Source organism: Anthonomus grandis, chromosome 8 (genome assembly GCF_022605725.1).
Source record: "Anthonomus grandis grandis chromosome 8, icAntGran1.3, whole genome shotgun sequence".
Classification (NCBI taxonomy): Eukaryota; Metazoa; Arthropoda; class Insecta; order Coleoptera; family Curculionidae; genus Anthonomus; species Anthonomus grandis.
In genome coordinates, this window is record NC_065553.1 from 18,212,859 (window position 1) to 18,235,858 (window position 23,000).

General features: G+C 33.4%; 1 protein-coding gene and 1 pseudogene across 3 annotated transcripts; both read right to left on the reverse strand.

The window, feature by feature from the left end:
• Positions 1–707: 707 nt before the first annotated feature.
• On the reverse strand, positions 708–2,314 carry LOC126739812 (uncharacterized; annotated as a pseudogene).
• Positions 2,315–10,425: 8,111 nt separating this feature from the next.
• LOC126739484 (uncharacterized) lies at positions 10,426–22,524 on the reverse strand. Of its 3 annotated transcripts, none has more exons than XM_050445173.1 (6): positions 22,358–22,524; positions 12,621–12,824; positions 12,427–12,565; positions 12,165–12,371; positions 11,940–12,112; positions 10,426–10,891 (listed from the first exon to the last, which is right to left on the reverse strand). In XM_050445173.1, exons 2-6 carry the CDS (start codon positions 12,806–12,808, stop codon positions 10,774–10,776), a joined length of 825 nt encoding a protein of 274 aa, XP_050301130.1. In that variant the 5' UTR covers positions 12,809–12,824; positions 22,358–22,524; the 3' UTR covers positions 10,426–10,773. The 3 variants fall into 3 exon arrangements, with proteins under 3 accessions (XP_050301130.1, XP_050301131.1, XP_050301132.1); XM_050445174.1 differs by having other exon boundaries at positions 12,621–12,821; positions 22,358–22,508; XM_050445175.1 differs by lacking the exon at positions 22,358–22,524 and adding an exon at positions 13,727–13,863.
• Positions 22,525–23,000: the final 476 nt, after the last annotated feature.

Sequence of the window (23,000 nt, forward strand, 5' to 3'; positions counted from 1 at the left end):
CGAATAATAATTGAGCAAGTAATTCAAGTTTCATGATGTCTGACATCAGGACAGTGACTCGGGACTTTAACCGAGAATTCATTGAGATGTACAGAGCACATCCTTGTCTCTGGCAAACAAAATCAAAATAATATATAGATAAAAACAAAAAAAATTTAGCATACGCATTGTTAACGGAAAAGTTACAAAGTATTCAACCTAATGCTACAAAACAAACGGCCATAACAAAAATTAATATTCTGCGCGGTGGTTTCCGAAGAAAACATAAAAAAGTACTCAAAAAATATAAAGTATAAGAAGACTCAAAAAGAAGTGGATCTGGGTTTGAAGATGTATATGTGCCATTCCTGTGGTACTACGAATTATTGTTATTTCTTAAAGATCAAGAGATCCCAGTCAGTTTCAAATATTGAAAATGAGGAAGTGAATGACAACATGGAAGAGACGCAAATGGATGATGGAAATAGGAGTGAATAAGAGGAGAATAAGACAGAGGTAAGTCAATAAACCAATAATTTACAATATTAGTTTTTAATTTTTTTATTTGGATTGTCTGTTATATGACTGCACTATTGATTATAATATCTAATGTATCATTCGTTCTTGCCAACTCAGAGCCCCTTCTTCGTTAAAAAATTTTGTAAATTCTTGTCGAACATGACTTGCTTCGTTACTGTAGTTCCTGCTATGGCTACGTTGCAGGCCACCTAGTTGCTCAGGATTTGCTCTAAGCCCCATTTGCACCGTTCCCTCTGTATGATTTTCCTGATCTAAAGAATCCAATGGTATGTAAGACTGACGGCATTTGCGCCTCAAGAAATTATGCAGGATGCAGCAAGCCATTACGACTTTGTCTATCGATTCTAAGTGTAGACCGATAGCTGACTGAAGTACTTGAAATCTTGCTGATAGTATGCCAAATGAGTTTTTCAATTTTGCATCGTGCCCTTGATAAGCGGTAATTAAAAATTTTTCGATCGTGATTCAGGTCGTTTGGACTGTAAGGTTTTAAAAAATCACCTCGTAATGCAAATGCTTCATCTCCAATGAATACAAATGGTAGCTGCCTGTTACTGTTTCGTGGGCATATTGCAGGTGGTAGCTCTAATGTTTTATTTTTTAATTTTGTGTAGAAATGAGAGCATGCTATGACTCCTCCATCCGATATCTGACCATCGGTACCAAAATTACACATTATAAATTCATAATTTGCATTACATATAGCCATGCGAACTAAACTGTTATAACCCTTGTAATTGTAATAAAATGCTCCACTACCCGGTGGTGATTGATTTGAATATGCTTGCTCCAACATAATTAGACAAGTTGCATACTTCTTCAAAGCCTTCGGAGATACTTTTCCATTCTATTTGTGTTGTAGGAAACTGTAAAAAAATAAATGTCAATTAATATCTACAATATGTATATATAAATACAATACATATATATAATGGTATATGGTAATATAATATAATATAATATAATATACTAATTCACTAATGTGTGTATTATTTTCAGACAAGTAATGCCGTATCTCAATCTGAACAAACTGAAATAGAGTTCAAATTCAGAATACAGTATGGCGAGCCAGCCCAGCACGTCAAGACCTTCCACTTCAGCACCATCCACTCAATCATCAACGCCTTTATCCAAAAGGTCCAAAAAATACAAAGCAGCGCACCAAAATATTAAGAAAGCAGATGAGATATTAGATATTGTCGGTACACGACTCAATAAACCAGCAGATGAGTTCGACCTTATAGGAAAATCGCTAGCAATTAAATTATGGCGATTGCCAAGAGAAACACGACTCTGTACAGAAAAATTAATAAATGATGTCCTTTTTCAAGCAGAGTTAGAAAAAATTAACGAAAATACCAGAATTACGTCCGAGCCCAATCTACTCCAAGCAACAATTAATAATAGCAATGTATTCCCTCCGACACCTAGCTGTGCTCCCACCTGGACTAATCAGCCTACACCAAATCTTTACAATGTCAGCAACATCAGCAACGACACTTCATCAACATCAGCTGCTTGGTATTACGGATCTTATAATCCTGTACAATAGGTAGGTACCTAATAAATAATATGTTTATTCTTTATTATGAATTATTGTGTCTTTTATATTCTTACCTTCATGTATTTTTCCTTTAGTACTTGGTATATGGCTGAGCATGTTTCAGGAATTATTTCGCTCAAGGGTTGCGGTTAACCGTTCATGTGCACTTATTGCAGGTCTCATAACTGTGTCCTGACGTTTTATTAATGGAGTAACCATTTCTAACAATTCTACATAGGTATTTTCATCCATTCGTAGATAATTACGCCAGTCATCGGGTTCTCCTTTCAATTCTTCCAATATATTAATATGTGAAAATGACTGTCTTTTTAAAAGCCATTCCTTACACCACAGACGACGACGCTTTCTTGACTTTTTGGTACTTTTTAAAATGTAATCGCACGCCACTGCTATAATAGCAAGCTCTTCATTAGACGACATCACAACTCTCTTCGCGCACAACGACTTACTGGTACAAAAGTTTGAGCGTCTGTACGTAAAGCAAATTCGAATCGATGAATGCACGTTAATGCACGCACGTTCATGAATTAAGTCTGAATTGAATGTAATGTAGGGGCCTTTATGTTGAACGTTAAAATAATCAGCAAAATGGATTGTACGATTTTGGTACTATAACGGGTTAAGATCAATGAACGCTGCATCTACTTATTTCATTCTATGTGGCACTAGACATTCTATTGTATTTAACCTTATTCTATAATTGTCATACAAATCTACGTAAAAATCTCCCAAATTTATTCTCAACAGAACAATAATACAATTTAACGATAATATAAACAATATCGACATCAGTTGCATACACAAAAGTTGCGTAATACGGCGCGATTGCCGTTGCATAAAATAATATTGCTTGGGATTCCCTAATTGATATGGACAACCGAGGCGAATGAAATATGAGCGTTGCATATTAAATTTTCTCCTCGCTGGGTATTAGTTCTTTAATTAATTCATTCATTTAATGTTTAACCTGAAAATGTATTTTTTTTTATATGAAATCAATATTTAGAAATATCACTGTATCATTCTAGAAGAACGATCTCAAAAAACCCTTCGAGCGGGATTCGAAAAAGCCCTTTTCTGAATATTGTTAGGGATTAAGGTTAAAGACCACTAACAGTGGTCTGGTTTACTTAAATTTATCCATGAAATTCATTGTCAAGAATGTCTATACAGGTGGGGAAATTGAAGATTAAGTATTGGCCAAAATAATTGCAACACCGCTTCATCTTGTGATGAGTATACGGCTGTAGATATCTGGTTTTTACTTTTGACAAAATAACAATAATAATATCGGCTTGCCTTATTTGTCTATGTGACTCACTGCACTATTAAATTTTAAAGCGTTATTATTGTTTCTTTAATGCTCTCTAGAACTATGTATACTCCTTGCGAAAGAGTTCAAATTAATAAATGGTTTTATGGAAGAAATTCGGCAGTACATTGTAGGGATTTGTTTTCAATTACATTTGAAAATAGACCGGTTTTTTGCGAATAAACAATTTTAAATGTCGATTGATTTTTGAGATATCTTTTGGTTTTTAAGATTTTCATGCGTAGTGATCGACTCTCTAACCTGTATACTTTTTTAAATGAAGTATCGGCAAATTTCAAAGTGTTTTCCAGTAGAACTCAAAGGCTCTCCAAAACTTTATTTCATTTAATTAAATGTAAAAATGCATTTTACATATAAAAATTGTCGTCCTATTCTCTTTCAGAAAAATTTGAGTTTTTTAGCAGCACACAAAAGCTCTTGCGTATTTGAAGAGTCAGGACTCCACCAAAAGTGGTCACCAAAGCCTTCTGGAAGAAATTTTTGAACTTCGGCAGTTAATAACCACGATATTATTGAAGCTATATCTATTTAATTACCTGTAATTTATTCAATATGTTTTGGCAAATTGCCATTGAGGTAGTTTTCACCAAACAAGTTAAAATGAAAAAAATTCTTTTATTAATTTAGGTGGTCTATGGTGTCCAGTCCACTGATTTAGTTCCAACAACAATCAATCAATACCACAAGATCTATCTTTACTTTATTTATTTATATCTATAGAAATATAAATAAATAAAGTAAACGTATAGTCTAGGTTAAGGATAATCCAATGACTCATGTAGATGCCTAATTTTATTATGGTTAAAAGACTCTCACAATTGATGTCACAAAGTAACAACATTTTATTGAAATTATAGCACACGTAAATAGGATTTTGTCTAAGGACATTTAATCTCTCACAAGTGGGAGAAAAGGTAGGTTGATATCTGGTGCATATACGGGAAACATGGAAATATATTTGTTGAAACAAGCAAGTCTCAAAGTCTCGACGTAGAGTTATAGGAACTTCATTAAATCTGGTAAGTAAAATCTTATAGTTCTATAATAGTTATAGTTATTCTTTGCACAGATTTCACCGACTGCTCGTGGCAGTTATATATACGCGACCATATAATGGAACCGTAATCCAACTTGGCTCTGACATAAGCATAGTAAAACGGTGTAGATATTTTTGAAAAATTTTTACAGTTTCTTAATATGAAAACCAACGACCACTTGCATGCACTTTTCACCATCTAATCAATACGTGGAATAAAAGAATTTATCATCTAAAATCAACCCCAAGTCTTTCACCTTAACAAGCCTATTTAAAGAAGTTCCATTGATATAGCAGTTAAAGAGAATCGGGTTTTTTAGGCGACCATAAGAAACAACTTTACACTTTGAAATATTAAGGTCAAGGCCATTTGTTATACATCATTGACAAATTGTATTCACACAGACTTAAAAGGCGGCTCAGTCTGCTAAAGCGCTAATAAACAAAAAAATTATAATTGATATGATAACAGACCAGTCGGTGAGAAGAATTATTTCATACAGCTGAGGAAAATTCGCTTCTTTGCAAAAATTCAACAGTCCTGAATTCACGTTTTTATGGAATAGTGACCAGCTTCGGCGAATGTCCAATTTCATGAACTACTGGGGCTGTAAAAGATGACACATTAAAATTCCCAAGGAAAATTAGGTTTTTGTGGAGCATTAAATCTGACGATAAAAGCAAATCACAAAACGGGTCTATTTCGGCATTGGTTCCAGAGGAAGGAAGGTAACAAAAAATTTTTAAATATCTTAAGCTAATCCTACAATCTAAAAACTCTACATTTACTACCCTAGCCGTGATACTTAATACGTCTAGTAGCTTAGCGGTGAGTCTCTTTTGGAGGCCAAGAAGGACTCATCTACCTCTTGATAAGCCCTTTTTAGTCCTGACCTCCTATCGTGACGGAAGACCATATATGAATCTGAAAGAAGCTCGGAATCAAGAATATCCTCAAGATCAAGATTGGGCTATATATTAGAGATATAGTCTTTTCATATGGAGGTCTCGTCACACGTCTATGCGAATATGCTACAGAGCACATCGGCGAAATTCTGCCTAATTTATCTGCTAGTTTCTTGCAAATTTGAACAAGGTCCGTTTATCCTCTTTTAGAAAAATGATAGAGAAAAATCGAACGGTTTTTCATTGCCCCTCATGAATTATGACATCAGAGTAAGAAAGTAATCTAATTCGTTTTATTTTTAACCTAAAATTGTGTTTTATAGGTGGGAGTCAATTAACATCAGGAACCTTTTTTTTTTTTAATGAAGTATAGATGAATCTTAAAATATGGTTTTAAATGATACCCAAAAGCTTCTCTCCTAAATAGGTTCTTGATAACCTAAAATGAGAAACATTAATAATAAAGAGTCATGATAATTAACATTGGACCCTTAAGACGTTACACAACCGACGGTGGTGCAGAACTGCATCATCGATGACTGAGTTCATTGTCTAAAAACGCCGGCAGATCCGGGAGAAAGTGAAATAAAATTTAAGCAGGCGGTCACCGGACCGATTACGTATTTAATAATATTAGCCAATATTCTTCTTTTTTACTGTTTTGATACAGTTGGAAACAGTTTAATTTTCGTGTTTTTAGGTAAAACAGTGAAGGTTCAACGATCAACAAGTAATTTAATATTTTAAGTAGAAAGCATTTGATGGTAAAATATGGGTAATCAAATGTGTTTGGATTTTGGTCGGTTTGGGTAAAACTGAATACTTTTAACCCTTTTTTTAGTCGTAATTATTATAGTTTACGAGATATTAACAAAGTTATCCATGTAGGGGTCAAGATTAAGCTCATTAAATCCTCTCCTTTAATTGAAATCCTGTGATTGGAACAAAGAAACCGTAATTAGCACTATGAAACGAGAAACCAAACATAGCGGAATTCTGACATTTATTAATGATATTGACATTGAATGGTAAATTTCATCACGCGCAACTTCTGAATGAGATGTCCATGACTATGTCAAGCGCCTTCGACAAGTCAGTGTAAATACTGTTCTCAAAAGGCATCCAACAAGTACTACAATTAGTTGAGTTAGATTCACCCTCAGAAAAACTATGTTGCTGATTTATAATTATGTTCCTTCTACGCCATGAGAGCTCTTGGGCAAAAATACTGTCAATAATTTTGAGTACTTCAGATTAAATCCTTACACCTGCGTAGTTATGTTATTTTTGTCATTGTACTGTCATTTCTAATCCCACTTTTCTTGACTTATATCAATGTTTTAAAATTGATTTCCAGAAGTCTGAAATATATCCAGAAGCAAGGCAAAGCAGATAATGTAGGGGTTTGGTTAGGGAACACACATAATTTTTTTAATAAGATTACTGAAAGTGATTAGAATATTTAGTTTTGAGCCCCTCAATAGCTTTGGAAATTCTCAGTAAAAGATATGTTAATAGAACGAAAATCAAGTTTGTAACAAAAATTATAATTGGGAAATGTGACAACTCCTGCACCTAGATCTTTTTTGTAAGCGGCTGAAAAATTACAATTAAACAAATTAAATATATCATAACCACCAACATAATCTGCCATTTAGCTGCATACATATGGTTCGATTTCGAAAAATGAAATTTTAGTTCCTATCTGAAGAACGAAGAATCCTATGATTTGACAGGCGTGGGTTATTTTGCTAAGCAATTTCACGAAATTTTAAAGTGCTCTCATTGCTACAGAATTGCTCAAATCACATCCATCATAACTCAGCATTTTCGTGATGTCCTGAAAGAGAACTTGCCGCTGGTATAGTTAGTTTTATTTAAAAAAAACGAGTATTTTGGTGAACCAAATCTATGCTTGGATGTACATAAAAAATAAAAAAATCTGAAAAAAATTTGATAGTGGATTTCAAAAAACCTATGACTACTTTCTTCAAAATTTCAACGAATTTCTCATACTCCCAAGTCTTCTTAATCCAGTAAGACCATCCTTAAGGTCATAGCTATCACAGATTCTTAGAAATAGCATTTTTGGAAAACAAATTTTGGGCTTAAAAAAATAGTCATCATAGTTATTGCTACAGAGTTGCTCAGATCCCATTATAAGGGAACTTGCAGCAGGTATAGTTTTATTTAGAAAAAAAATATTTTTGTACAAAAGACATGCCCGGAGGTATCCAATTTACAAAAAATAACTATAAAACACACTAGCAAAATAGCGACATAGCATCTGCAAACACTGTTCGAGGAAGGCAAGCTGGCAAATCCCTGCTTTGAGATGGATAGAGTTGGCATGCACATCCTTCGAAGTAGTAAAACGCGATGACCAGGTTGAGGATCAATTGCTACATCAGTTGAAGGTTGCGTATCATTAAATGATCATTGAATGTTCATACAACTATCTGTAAGACCGACAGTAAACCACTGGATGAGCTTGAGGTATGGTATAGAGACCTCAAGGAATTTCTAAATTATACAAGGAAGGAAGAAGTTACTGTTGCTAAATGCAAAAAATTGACGTGCAATTAAAACAAGAGGCAATGAAACACTAACTGCAGTTAGAGCTGAACGCTAACCTCCAGCAAGTAAATCGAAGCACCGATGCGACCTGGATTGAAATATCTAATATATTAAAAAAAGTCATATCTAAACGCCTTAAGAGACTAACAAAAAGAAACAATAAATGACCAGAGAAATTCTGGGCAAATGGACATGGAATGCACCGGGAATGCAAAAATAAAAAGCCGAATGGAATATCGACGTATCGTATAAACTTATTCAATGGAAAATCTGAGAAATAAAAAAAGACTGGATGATAGAAAGGTATGAGGAACCGGACGACTTACAGCAAAACATCATGGTTGATTATTAGCATAATTGAAAATTACATAAATAACTATAATAGTCTTATGGTAAAATTACATCTGAGATTTATTTAGTGACTTCCGAGAAGTATCATAATTAAATGTGAACTTGAACGTGCTATTAACAGGGACCAGACAATACCTGTCCAGAAGTTATTAAGTTAGTTGATGAAGAAAACTTGGATCTCTTCCTAAAGCTACTAATCCAAATATGTAACTCTAGTAAAATTTCCAAAGAATGGCTTAAATCTACATTAATTTTCATTCTCAAAAGGCCGAATTCTCATCAGTGCAATGACCTTAAGTTGATTGCAGATGAGAAACGCCCTAATGATCTTTCTTAGAGTTGTCCATAATCAAATCCATGAATGATGCAAACAGGTGATGAAGAGAGAATAGTTTAGATCTAGGAGGGTCATGGGCACTTACGATGCACTATTTGGTCTAGAAATTCTTACTCAGAAATGTATGGGCTAGGAAAAGAGCTTATACATTTATATTTTGTTGACTTCGAAACGGCATTGGACAGATAGTTCCACATGCAGGGAAGGGATATCCAATTAATAAGGAACATTTATTAGCATCAAATAGAAAATATAAGAACAAAGAATACTTTTTCTGCAGAAATAGAGATTTGTAAGGGAGTGCGACAGGGATGCATATCGTCACCGGCCCTTTTTAATGTGTTAATAATGGCCGACACAGACGTTGGGCTTCAGAATATTATTGATAGCGTTCAAAAAAGCTCAACATTAAGTAAAGAAAAAATCAGAATATACCGATTTCATTGACAATCGACGACCAAGTCCTAGAAATGGAAAATCGTTTTAAATTTTTGGTTAAAACAGATAAAAACCCCGATAACGAAATAAGGACAAGAGTTGAACAAGCACGCCAAGGACTTATAAGATATTGGGGAATCGTCTTTGATTCATACTTGGATTTGAGAATCGGTTAATGCGATGTTAACCCTGTTAGGGTACAAACATAGTGGACCGGCGAGCCTCGAGTCTAGCCGCGATTCTAGCGACGAGATTAAAAACTCGAAGAGACACACATCCTATAGTAGAGCGACGCGTTTTGTATTTTAGTGAGAGACAAAACCTAAAGTCCAGTTACCAAGATATTGTCGGATAGTGAGGACGAAATTCTTCTAGGTGGTGCCGCATTGCAAATTTTAGTACTTTTACAAAGACAAGATGCTGTACATACAGTTAATAACAGAAGAACGAAGTGTGGTGCCTACTACACTCTGTTTAGCTGTTTAGAGAACTAAAGAACCACCCTGAAAGATTTTTCAACTATGTGAGAATGGACTTATCTACATTTTCGTACATTCTGGAGCAGGTATCACCATTTCTTCAAAAGAAATGCACAAATTTTCTACGACAACCTACTTATATATACAACTTTATTTCATTCTACATTCATTATTTCATTTTACATTCAAAAATCTGGTTTATCATTTAAGTCACGAAGTAAAGATATCGACGATTGATGAGTTTATCTAATTTTTTAAGGATTCTTTTTCGCGTTTAAGAAAGTGTGTTACCATAAAATTAATTTTACCATTGAATTAACTGAGTATTTAAAAAAGAGTACCAACCATGTATATAGATTAGTGAACGTTTTTAAGGAAGTTATATGACTAGCCAGAGCATTTTTTGATAAAAATTTCAAGTTTAAAAAAGTAAGTTCTCATTTCACAATTACGGTTTTTGCATAATAATTAACCAAAATTTCCATCTTTATGAAGCTTTTAAAGAGGACTAAAATTTGTTAGTGTAATTGCAGTCTTATCTTTCTTTTTTCCAGACAGTGGTCAAATCTTTGTATTTTTTCTTACAGCGTCAAGTAAATTTTTCCTTTTTTCCAGTTTCCAGGTAGTCAGAGCAGTTTTTTTCTTCTTTTAGACGTAGTTGTTTCTTTTTTCAATCAATCAAATTTTCTTCATTAGCGAATTAGAGAGCTAATTTGTTTCTTTTGGTGCTTTTTGCATTTTCTAGATAGTCGGATATTGTTCTTCACTGTGGTCATTTTTACTGTGTTCAAATACACGAAGTCTGAGCATTTTTTAAAAATCACTTTTATGTCCAGAAGATTTCAAGGAGGAATAAATTCAGTTGGTATTAAATTAACGTTTCAGTGTAGTATCGGTATAATATATTTCTAAAGGTATTACAAGGAAAACCTGGATTATCATAGGTCTTTTAAAAATTTACACAGAAAAAACTCGCAAAAATTAAATAAAAAGCATACAATTTTTATAAAACTTTTTAAAAAAACTCATCTTAAAATGCATATTTATAAAGTTTGTCAAAAACAACTCAACATAAAAAATTTGAGCAAAGCTTCAAAAACCAAATACGGTAATTGGCAGTCATATTTAAAAAAAAAACATATTAAAAAAAATGCTCTTAAAATAATAAAAAAATGATCTAAAAGTCAATTTAAAACTACCAATTTAAAAATGAAAAAAGTATACAAGTCTTATTTAAAATCTAACTTTTTTTTCTGTGATTGCCAAAGTGTTAATGGCGACGCCGCTATCGCTGACTGTCTCAGAATCGCATTCTGCTACCAACTGCTTTAGTCTGGCCACTCTGCGTTCTCTAAAACAATTAAAACAAACATAATTATTACAAATAAACTTTTCATACATGCAAGAGAGGTCAGGAGCTGGAATTAATTCGGGATAAGGATTTCAGTAGTTAGGGCAGAGGTAAATTACGGAAATATGCATTCCGATATTATTTCTAATAAAGGAATAACTTCAATCCATATCAGTACAAGAATATTTATTTTCGCATTTGTTTTAAAGTGAGTCCCTGTAGCTCCATCTTAAAGTCATCTTTTAATTCATAAATTAAAGTATCTAGAGCTGAAAAGGTTCTATGTCCTTCTTTTAATTAAATATTGATTACTAGCTGAATGCCCGCGGCGTTGCTCGCGTGAAAATAAAAGAAAAGTCGAAGAAGAATTCCAATAATATTAAATACAACCCAGAATACACAAAAATAAAATCCGAAGCCACGGCTCAATGATTGTACATGCAACCCACAATACACAAAAATAAAATCCGAAGCCTCGCCTCATTGATAGTACATGCAACCCACAATTGCCACGCCGTTTTTCTTGAGGTCAAGGGGCGCGATTAATATAATATAATTATTATAAAACCAAGACACAAATATTCTTAAAAATGATTCGTTAGATGCAGAGCGAGCGGTAAGACTGAGTCGAGTCACCTCTCGGGTATCAGTCTCGCATGGACCCGCCTCGTTGTTATGTCTACCAAAATATAAATAATACAGAGGCACTTTTTCAATCGTATTTATTAATCAGTTTTATGCCGCTATGCGATATTTATCATATCGCTAACACCCCTTATCGGTGGAATTTGAAAAAGTTTGTTCTTATCCGGTGCCTACATTATAAAAGGAACCCGTTGGCAAAATTTCACGTTTCTAGCTATTGTAGTTTGGGCTCTCCGATGATGAGTCAGTCAGTCAGAACAAACTTGTTATGGAATACACTATTCCAAATAAAGCTTATTGCCTATTTAATGCTATTACTAACAAAATCTATTATCTGTAACACTTTTGCTATTACTCCCGATGACTGAATTAAATTAATTTATAAATAAAAGGTAGGACCCACCTTGCAGCTTGTTTTTCCTGCATAGCAGCCATTTCATCATCAATATCATCTATCCTAGCACGCGACTTACGTGCTCTCAAAGCAGCGGCACTGGCTACCACTTCACCGTTTTCTTGAGGAGCGGGCATCGGTTGCCATTTGGTTAAATTATCCCCTTCTGCGTCATATGTGGCCTAGGAACAACAACATATTCAATAAAGATTTGCCACATATAAACTTCCTTACCTTCAAAGTTCTTTTTTGATAAGAAAACTCATTTTCCAAAGCTCTTTTGCTGGCAGAGCTTTCGTTAATACCAATACTATCCAAAATCTTTTCTGATCTGTCTAATAACCTTTGCGTCTTCAGATTATTTGATGTGGATTCGAGATCGAGATCATCGACGTATGACACTTTTTTTGAAGCTCTGATTCTTTGGAGGGTTGATGCAGTCTAAAAATTCAAAGGTCAGTCAACTCACTAACAAATAACTGTATAAAGCATTTACCTCATCAGTTATTCCATTTTCTTCAAACGAATCACTTGCCCTAGAGAACCTCGCTCCTCTGGAATCAAAAACGTTATTTTCTCTTATTCTGTTGCTCGCTCTACGTCTCGACTCTTCAATGTCATCTTCAGCAAAAGCCCTGCCAAACAATTTTCTGATTGGTTAATGGAACTTTTAGGTTTTAAAGGGTTTACCTGGCATGGCGATCGGCGATATCCAGTACAGCTGAAGAGGGTCCTCTAGGTGGTGATAGCGGACGACCAGAATATTTCCTGTCCAAGCGATCTAAAGCTGATTTGTAATAGCTTTCGCCAATGTTATAATTGGAGTCGTAGATGCGGGTGCGGGGTCTACTGAGGATGGTCCTGCTGTTTCCGGACATGGCGGAAAACGATCTTCTGAATGAATAAATTGTTTGTGATAAGGAAAATTTTTGAATTTTGTTTTTTTGTTTGATGGAAAAATTCAGGTTTATTAGGTTAAATATTTGCTGCTTCCTAAAGATTATTGAATAAGGAATCTAAATGTTCTATGTTTACCTCAATACCCCTGTCTTTCTCATTCATTTAATATAATATATGTACAATTCACCGGGCAAAGTTAATTACCTTAGAACATTGAAAGGCCTTTCAATGTTCTAAGTTAATTACTCAAAAGTATAATTTTTTTTGTGAAGAATAGTTCGATGAAGGTCAGTGGAAATTTATAGACAAACTTGTCTTTTTGTGTTTGCATCAACGTTTCGACAATTTATATCGTCACTTTCAGGATGATATTTAATTTAATCAACAATTACTATGAACAAGATATGTTAACATTATTTTTCTTATTTAAGTTGAAAGAAAAAATGATATTTTTTTCAAATTATCATTTTTTGATCCTTTAATTTGTTTAACTATGCAAAAAAAACTTTTTTTGTTTATCCGTTCCTGCAACTGTAATAACTGGCTGTTGCTTTAAAAAGATATAACATTATGATGATGACAATAACTAAAACAACGAATTATATACCAAGTGTCCCATTTAAAATAAGAAAATTAGTGTCACTTCATCAATCAGAAAATTAAATAAAGACCTGAATGTATCTAACAAAATTAACAGTCAATCAATCAAGTAATAGGCTTTAGTTACCCAGGAAGCTCTAATTTAAAAATTGCTCTAGTTTTATTGGATTAACAAGAAACTCGTTTTATGCATTTTTGGCAACATAAACTTACAGAATCTCCTCTTTAAAGTAATTTTCAAAACTTATTTAATTGATTTGGCTCAAAAGAAAGCATAAATAGTACTGTATGTTTACCTGAATTCAAAAATTTAAAATCCCACTGTTGGAGTAACTAAACCGAAACGACCATTACCTAATTACAATAAAACAAATGAGCTCGTGAAAACTGATTTTTCACTACCCGGTTTATTTATTCTGAAACTTTTTGAAGGCCGGGAACTACATTTAGCTTTTATAAATAAAACAATATAAGCGCTGCCTGCGGTTCAAACCTAAACGGCTTGGCCCACGTGAAAATCAGATCATACATATCAATTTCTTCGAATAACGTTGATAAAATGTGATTTTTTTAGCATTTTATAAATAAAGTAAAAAATACAATTATATTTAGGTAAATTCATGACTTATGTCATCGTAATTCAATGGTCAATTTTTTTATAATATATTTTCGAATTTGTTGGGTCTACCACTTTTCTGATGCTAGTAGCCAAAACAATCTAAATTTTGTTTAAATTAAACCGTTTTTTCGTCATAAACGCAAAGTTAAATCAAACTCTTCTAATTTTATTTTTATCAATCACGTTATCAAGAAACACAATACCTGATTATAAATGTTAGATTCAATGGACCGGGATCCGGCCCCTGACGTCTTAAAAATAGATTATAGGCCAGTAGCCGAAAGGTTATTTTAAAAGTGCTTTGGGTCTTATAGTATGTTTTTTCTTGCTTTTTTTTTGCTTTCAACGAAATATAGGTCATGTTGTGCCTTAATTAGTTTTTGTTATTTTAACGTTCGTTTTTTTTTAAATAGCTTACAGGTATTTCTAATTTAAAAATCACTTATTATAAGTTAAAGTAGTTTGCAGCGTATGACGTACAGCGGAGGTTTAACGTCAATTCTCCCCTTCTAACTTTTAAAAGTTCATTTTAAGAAATTTGTTAGAAATAAATAAGGGTGTATTCTTTTTCTCGTAAAAATTACTTTACTTCTTAAAATGGCAGAGGTTGTCACAGTAAAAAACTTAAATAAAGTAAATTTTTCTCCTATTAAATGGTAGTAGTTCTTTTTTGTTTTTCTTGGGAGTGGGAGTGTTTTCTTTTTTTTTTAATGTTTTCTTGTTTTAGGCCGTAGAAGTCATGTTTTTCTTTTTTTAAACCATTTTTTAGGACTCTTTCCATATTTACCAGTACCATTCTCTTCTTTTTCCAGGTAGATGTAATTAGTTTTTCTTTTTCCAGGGGGCCTGACTACGACTCTATTTTTTTCAAGAGTATTGTAGAAGTCTTTTGTCTACTTATAGACAGTCAAAGTATATTTTTCAAATAATTGAAGTCATTGCTAAGTAATTTTTTTTCTTCTAGGCAGGCAAGATTACTCTTTCCAGGCATTTAGAGTAATTTTTTTTAAGTTCAGTAAGTCATTTTTCTGAGTCAAAGGACTCTGTAGAAACCTTATGGGAACTAAAGCTTAGTGGCATATCATGAAATTTTGCAGAATGAATTTACGTCATATTATGTTAACTTGGTCTTCCCTCATATACAGTTGGTCGTAAAGTAAGAAATAAATTAAATAATTCATTTTTTTTTAATCGCTCGGCCGTTTTTTATTTTTTTCAGGTTATATTTTGCGAAAAACAAAATGTGTACATGATGTCTTGAAAAAAAGTTTTTTTTTTAAAATTGCAACCCAATTTTTTACTGCATTTTTGGATTGTCTATACAACTCTAAGCATTCTTAACTCTTTCCTAGAAATTTTTTATTCTGCATTATTTTCTTTTTTTCCAGATATGGAAACTTGTGTTTCCTCTTATCTTCTTCTAGGCAGTGCAATAATTTTAAAATGGTAAAACATTATTTTCATAGAAATCGGAGAACCTTGGCACCATTGCAATACGTGGACTCGTTGACTTTCGCGTTGTTGACATATTATCCTTTTAAGTTTGAAAGCTGGTAGTAATATATTGACTGAAATTCGGTTATTTTTTTAAAGCGACGCTGACCTTATTGTCTAACCTGAAAAGAGGCATTAGGACTCTAGGCAAAAGAATAAATCCGCTATTCATCATATTCTACAATTTCATACTATAGAAAGCAATGTTGAGACTTTGTGGAATACTGGAATTTATCTTCGATTTGGTAACATCGTGTATTATGCTGCTTACGTGTCTTACTAATCGATGACCGAATAATATGCAACGTCGCCATATAGCAATTAAATGTATCTCTCTCTCTCTTTGTTATAGGTTGTTTTGAAACAAATGATAAAAATTAGGTTTTGTTTTAAAGGATTTGTTAAGTATTTGTCGGCCTAAAAAAATTACATACTTTTCAATTTATAATAAACACAAAATGGTGCGATTACATATTAAAAAAATTATATTATTTTATTATATTTATTTATTTCTTTTCTCTCTCCCCAGTTGCTCCCTCATTGGTAATGATCGTGATTCTCTCCTATACGTTGGACTAGCTGTTTCCATTTTGTTCGGGCCTCTGCATCTCGAAAAGCTTAATAGAATGTGTTTATTGTAATTGATCGATCCACCTTATCAGCGACAACCTCTTGCTCCTTTACCCGGAACATTCCCAAATTACACAAGATCTCTCTAAACTATCTTCACCTCGGCGCGCTATATATGCCCAAAAACACTGAAGAATCTGTTGCAGACAGATTGATGATAATCTGGTTTTAATTATCAATCAAGCGTTAGTAAGATCAGCTATCGAAGATATTTACAGCACTCGTCTTGCCACCCAAGGTTTGTTAAACACCACACTTCAAAGGCGTCAATTTTCTGACGTTCGGAAGCACGAAGACTCCAAGCTGCAATAAAAAATAGAAATGGCGGGAGTTTAACAAGTCTTATTTTTATATGTTGGGAAATTGAGGGGTCATTCCATATTTTGGTTATGGCGCTTTTTGCCATAATTATAACCCGTCGAACTTCTGCCTAGCAGTTTTCATTGCTGGTTATGGTAGAGCTGTAGTTGAAACCGTCTACTAGGTCATATTGGTTTATAAGGTCAGTCAATTGTAAAGGGTTAAATCTATTGACTCATCACTCATCAGTCTTATTATTATTAATTTTAAGCGATTTTGTTGCTTCCATGTTTCACACGAGGTCTGAGAAGTTCTATTATTTCTTCTTCTGTCCCTGATGCTATGAGGGTGGTATTTTTTTCCGGCTATCGGTCAGTTCGTTCAAACCATCCATCTCTCAACGACTCTCTTTCTTATCACACATTCACTATACAGGGTGGTCCGGTTTCGATGGCGGAAAATTAAATGGCCGACGGAGAACAAAAAAATAATAAGTTTGCTATTATAAATAATATTCGAAAAATGATTTGTTAAAAAATTACAGGGTTTCAAAATTCTAATTAAAAAAATCATTTTTTTTTTATTTTTCTTAAACCACTTTAGATATTTTAATGAAATTTGGCACGTTTAGACAGTTAATCAAGACGCATCTTTTTGTGGAAAAATTATTAATTTTATTTACCAGTGGCGTGTGTGCGGGCCGATCTTCATACAAATTTAATTAAAAAATAATGCGCCACTGTTTTTTTTTTAATTTATTTTTTTTATGAAATTCTTGTTTATTATAATATAAAATAAAAAACATCTCTTTACTTTTTGTCGGACGACACACCGTTTGCGAGTAAAAATGCTGATTTATAAAAACACATAAGAAGATAACACATTTAATTCGTTTAAAAACAATAACAAAATAAAAACAATTAATAATTAAAGAAATTGTTCAAAATGCAGTCCACCGACCTCAATACATTTTCTACACCGAGTTATTAAGGAGTTTATTGCAGCCAGTACCATATGTACCATAGTACATGCTTCCTGAATTCTTAAGATTAATTCCTCTCTGTTAAATACGGGATTAGCGTAAACTTTATCCTTAATGTTTCCCCAAACGTAAAAATCTAGTGGATTAAGATCTGGGTATTGGTCCATTACCATTTTGATCATTAATATCATTCCTCCCTAGCCGGCCAATCCACCTTCGAGGGTAATTATTATTAAGCCAGTTTCTTACACCTATTCCAAAATGTGGGGGGGCTCGATCCAGTTGTATCCAACTTTCATGTCTCAAATTAATGGGTTAATCCTCAATGTAGTCCGGCAGACTATTATTTAAAAACTCCAGAAATACACACAACCAAACTTTTATGGAATCACCCAGTAATTTCGCAAAATGGAATTTATTTAAAAAAATAGTCATTGAGGATTAAAGGGCACTTTTCCAAAACCAAGTTTATTAAAAAAAATAATAAAACTGATTACAATTTTCACAATAATAGGACAAAAAACAAAAAGTGTAGATTTCTATAAAAATGATTTTTTTGAATATGACAATTTAACAAGAAAGTTAATTTAAAATTAAATGTTAATAATCAGTATTGCCACCTCTAGCATCGATGCAAGCACGAATTCGACGAGGCATGCTATTTATCAAATTGTCAATGTCTTCTTGGGGAACATTTGTCCATTCCTCTAAAACCGCTTGAATAAGTTGCTCAGTGTTACCAGGAGCATTCTGGCGAGCTCTAATCTTTCTTTTTATCTTATCCCATAAGTGCTCTATAGGATTAAGATCCGGTGAGCAAGAAGGCCACTCTAAAACGGCAATACCTTCCGTTTCTAAGAAACATTTTGCAACTCTGCTGGTATGTGGAGGGGCATTATCTTGCATTAATTAAAAAAAATTGCCAAAACCACCTCGCCAGAGCCTAACTACAGGTTGCAATACCAAATCTACATACCTTTGACCTGTTAGGGTTTGTCGAATTAGAATTAAAGGAGTTCTTTCACCAATCATAATTCCACCCCAAAACATTACAGTACCTCCTTTGTATTTCGGGATAGGTTTGGCAGCACGAAGTCTAGCTTGTCTCCCTCTACCTCTTAAAATGCGAATCCGCCGGTCATCGGATCGTAGTCCTATTCTGGTTTCATCCGAACATAAGACATTTTTCCAATTTTCAATATCCCAATTTTCATGCTCCAAACACCAATTTAAACGGTCAATTTTATGTTGCCTTGAAAGTTCTGGAACCCTTAACTGTCTTCTGCTAAATAATTCCCGAGCGTGAAGTCTTCTTCTAATAGTTTCGACAGAAACACTCACACCCGTAGCTTGTAAAAGTTGCCTTTGAAGCTCTGGATGAGATGTTGTGGGATTTCTTCTTGCTATTTGAGCTAAAAAGCGATCCTGCCCTTCAGTAGTTGCTCTGTCACGACTTCTCCTTGGTCTGTTTTTTAAGGTTCCCAAGTCCAGAAATCTTGAATATGTTTTTGAAACAACACCTTGTGTAACCCCCACCGTTCTAGCTATCTGCCTTTGTGACATGCCTTGTTCTGCCAGAGCAATAATTCTTCCCCTCTGAACTTCCGATAGCCCAATGTATGGCATTCTTGTTTAGTTTTCAAAAATAAATAAATTATAAATTTGATGCGACTTGCAAGTGAAACAGTAAAATCGACACTGCTAGGTAAAACATTATTATTTATTATTAATCTGCCTGTCCTTGAGAGTAAATACTTGTACTTTTTTATTGCTTGCAACAAAAAATATCTTACTAAAATATTTCGTATTAATACAAGGTGATTCCATATAAGTTTGGTTGTGTGTAGTTGTGAGTTTAGCCTTGGAGGTAGGAAATGCGGACCACAAACATTATCACGAATAACGCCCAACCAAACATTAACGGAAAATTGAAAATTCATTTTGAAGCGATCTTGGCCGAATTGCATGAGGATTCTGTTGTGCGAATGAATGTTATGAAAATTTATCACTCCGCGTCTTGTAAAACAAGACTCATCCGTCCCAAGTATCTTGTGCAAAAAGTCGGGATTTTCCTTTGTTGAGTTTAAAAGCCACTGACAAAATCTTGCTCTCTTTTCAGCATCACCAGGGTGTAAACCCTGAACAGGCTGTAGATGATATGCATGCCTGTGGTCAGCGTGTAAGGTTCGCAATATTTGAGATTTAGGAATTTGTAGTTGTTGAGCTGCCTTGCGAGAGCTCAGTCTTGGATTATTATCAAAAGTGCGCAGTACACGATTTTCATTATTATTTCTCTGGTTTCGGTATTGTTCATTATTACCACGTAGACCAAAGTTCCTAAAATTTTGATGTGTTCTAATGAACACGCGAGCATCTGGAATTCTTCTATTTGGATACCGTCTTCGATATTCACGAACTGCCGCTTCCGCATTTCCATCACAAAATCCATAACAAAAATGAATATCAGCGTATTCATTACTTGAAAAACGCATTTTTCACAATACTTTTAACAACACTGTTAACAATAGCAAAATTAATAAGTTAAGCAACGCAATAATTTGACTTACTTAAATAATTAACTGTCATAATAAAATACAAACAAACCGTCTTTTGTTTTATGCATGCATGCATTGCCTTCTTGCCGGCATTATTATATTCATTATTTATTTGAATTTCGGAATCCAGATTCTTGTGTCTTTTTTAGAACCCAACAGAATAATTTAGTCTTTAATTAAATTTAGAATTTTCATATTTTTTGTTTAATAAAAAAAAAATCAGCATTTATAAAAATTTATTTTTTTACTCGCAAACAGTGTGTCGTACGACAAAAAGTAAAGAGATGTTTTTTATTTTAAATTAAACAAGGATTTCATAAAAAAAAGAAATTAAAAAAAAACAGTGGCGCATCATTTTTTTAATTAAAATTAATTAAAATTGTATGAAGGTCGGCCCGCACACACGCCACTGGTGAATAAAATTAATAATTTTTGCACAAAAAGATGCGTCTTGATTAACTGTCTAAACGTGCCAAATTTCATTAAAATATCTAAAGTGGTTTAAGAAAAATAAAAAAAATTAATTTTTGTAATTAGAATTTTGACACCCACAAATCATTTTTCGAATATTATTTATAATAGCAAACTTATTATTTTTTCGTTCTCCGTCGGCCATTTAATTTTCCGCTATCGAAACCGGACCACCCTGTATATGTTAAAAAGGTCGGATTAATCGCCATGGTTGCCGCTCTTTGCTAACAGTTGCTATATTTGATTCATAGAGGTTCTTCATAACAGATACCAGATGGACAGGAGCTCCCATATTTATCAGGATGTTCAAAAGTTTCACACAGTTGATATAATAAAACACCTTATTATAATCGACGAAACCCATTATCATAAGTACTTGTAAAAAATGTATACACCTCTTTTGCCCAACATTTCGAAATGTTCTCCTAGTATGTTATTTATTCCTGGAGATTTCCTTTGGAAGGTAGTATCTGCTATCTATCTGTATGCTGCTCTCTTCTTTTAGCGATAAGATTTAAGTTTCTTGCGTTTGAAGCAGTTGCAGCATTTTTTTTTCCTCAGATGGTAGAACTGATATTTGTCTTCGTTCAAGCAGCCAAAGAAATTTTTTTCTTTCTCCAGGTACTCCTAGTATTTTTTAATAGGCAAAACATCTATTTCTCATTGACTTCTGCCCTGTTGCCATATGGTTTACATTTGATATCTGATAGTATAATATATTATTATTGATAGTGGTATTATAAACGCAGCCTATCCTGATCTTAATGTACTTGAAGAAACGAACTTCTTGCACTAACGAGAATTGAACTTCACTCTGTAGATTCATAGTTTCTAACTATGTATATGCATTTACAGTTATAGCAGCGTTCAAACTTTCTAGCAACACCGGAATTGATGTGCTAAGCATTTGACAATATCGCGATGCAATATACTGTCTCTATAGGTCTTCATAATCGAACGAATAATATACAACCTTGCATTGTAGCAAATAGGTGTATCTCACACTCACTCTCAATATCATAGTTTGTTTAAAAATAAACGATGAAAATTAATGTAGCTTTTAAGAAATGTTAAATACTTTTCTAGTTTTATTAAAAACAAAATGGCACCGTGTGTTAAAATGTTTTTGTTACAAATTTTTTCATTAAATTATTTCGTTATAATTATTTTTTTTACTGTCTTTCAAAAAACCTTAATTTAAAATAGCAAACTCAGTATTTTTAAATCTATGTTAAAAAACCTTCTGTTAAAATATTGAATATTACTAATGGGACACTTTGTGCACAGGTCTGGCTTATATCATTGGCAAAAAAAGCAAGAGGTACTTACTGTTTCAGCTATAGGGATTTTGGTTGCAGTTTCTGATGTTAATAATACCTGACTTTAGTAGCAAATCTTTAAATTTACTAAAAGTCGAATGTAACTTTCAATTAAAAATAAAAAACTGATTACAGACGTGTTAGTATTTATATGTATAACGAAATTCTGCACCTTCGTTGAATAGAGCAACTAAAAGACTTAAATTAGTTTTATATTATGTCTTAATGACTAATTTTTCATTTAAAATAGAATTAGTAAAAGTAGGCTTTCTAAAAGTATCAGTAAATTCGTCATCAGAATTTTTTCAATCCTACTTATAGCCAGAATGCATTTTATCAAGATAAATCAATCTATTTAAAAATTAAGTCCTGATCACATAACAAATTACACACGATCGGTCACTCGATATATATAGCCACCGTCATAACCAAAAATCTGCGGAACACATTTCCTATTTTAAAAACTATTTTTAGAGGGAATTAACCGGCCTCAACAGCGACCTTCACAAGATCGATCTACAGTAATGGATTTCTTTGGTTTCGCTAGTGATGCTCACCTAGTTTTTCCACAAGAAAAAGAAAATGAAGAAAAAAGAAAAGAAAATATCACTTTTCACCCGCGGCACACTGCTCGACTCGATCTTAAAATAAGTTGGTTGCGATTCGGAAAAATATCCCCGCCTGTTCAACCTGGGCTCTCCCACTCGGTCCAGTAGGCTGAAACTGTTGTCTGGATAAGTAAAATTAAGTCGGTGTTTATCATAGTTTGACATGCGTCTAATGGACAGCATGATGGTCAAGAGATTTGCTATAAATCGAGCATTTTTTTAATGTGGAACATCGTATTTAGATGAAAACTTATATCTTATATATCGGACGATACCCTTGACATGTACGTATCCCTGATAATAATTAAATCATGAATCTGATATTCTTAGCAAATGAATCGATAAGTGATTTAGGATTTTTACTGTACCGTCTCGTAGAAGAATTACGAGCGATTTTAAAAGTCAAAGATTTGTCTGCAATTGTTGAACTCCAGAAAACGCCGGTCTGCTCCAGAGAACGTCAGTTAGTGAGCATCTCTTCATCAAACATCGGTTCTTTTATATCTGGATCTTGTAGAATCTCAAATTACCTGAATAGTAACATTATTTGAATAGTTAGTTTATAATTACTGCAGTGACCATTTAATCAATT

Coding starts and splice junctions, on each gene's coding strand:
- LOC126739484 (XM_050445173.1), bottom strand. CDS start 12,808: ATGTCCGGAAACAGCAGGACCATCCTCAGTAGACCCCGCACCCGCATC. Junction 12,566..12,620: donor ATCGCCGATCGCCATGCCAG/GTAAACCCTTTA, acceptor ATTGTTTGGCAG/GGCTTTTGCTGAAGATGACA. Junction 12,113..12,164: donor ATCAAAAAAGAACTTTGAAG/GTAAGGAAGTTT, acceptor TGTTGTTCCTAG/GCCACATATGACGCAGAAGG.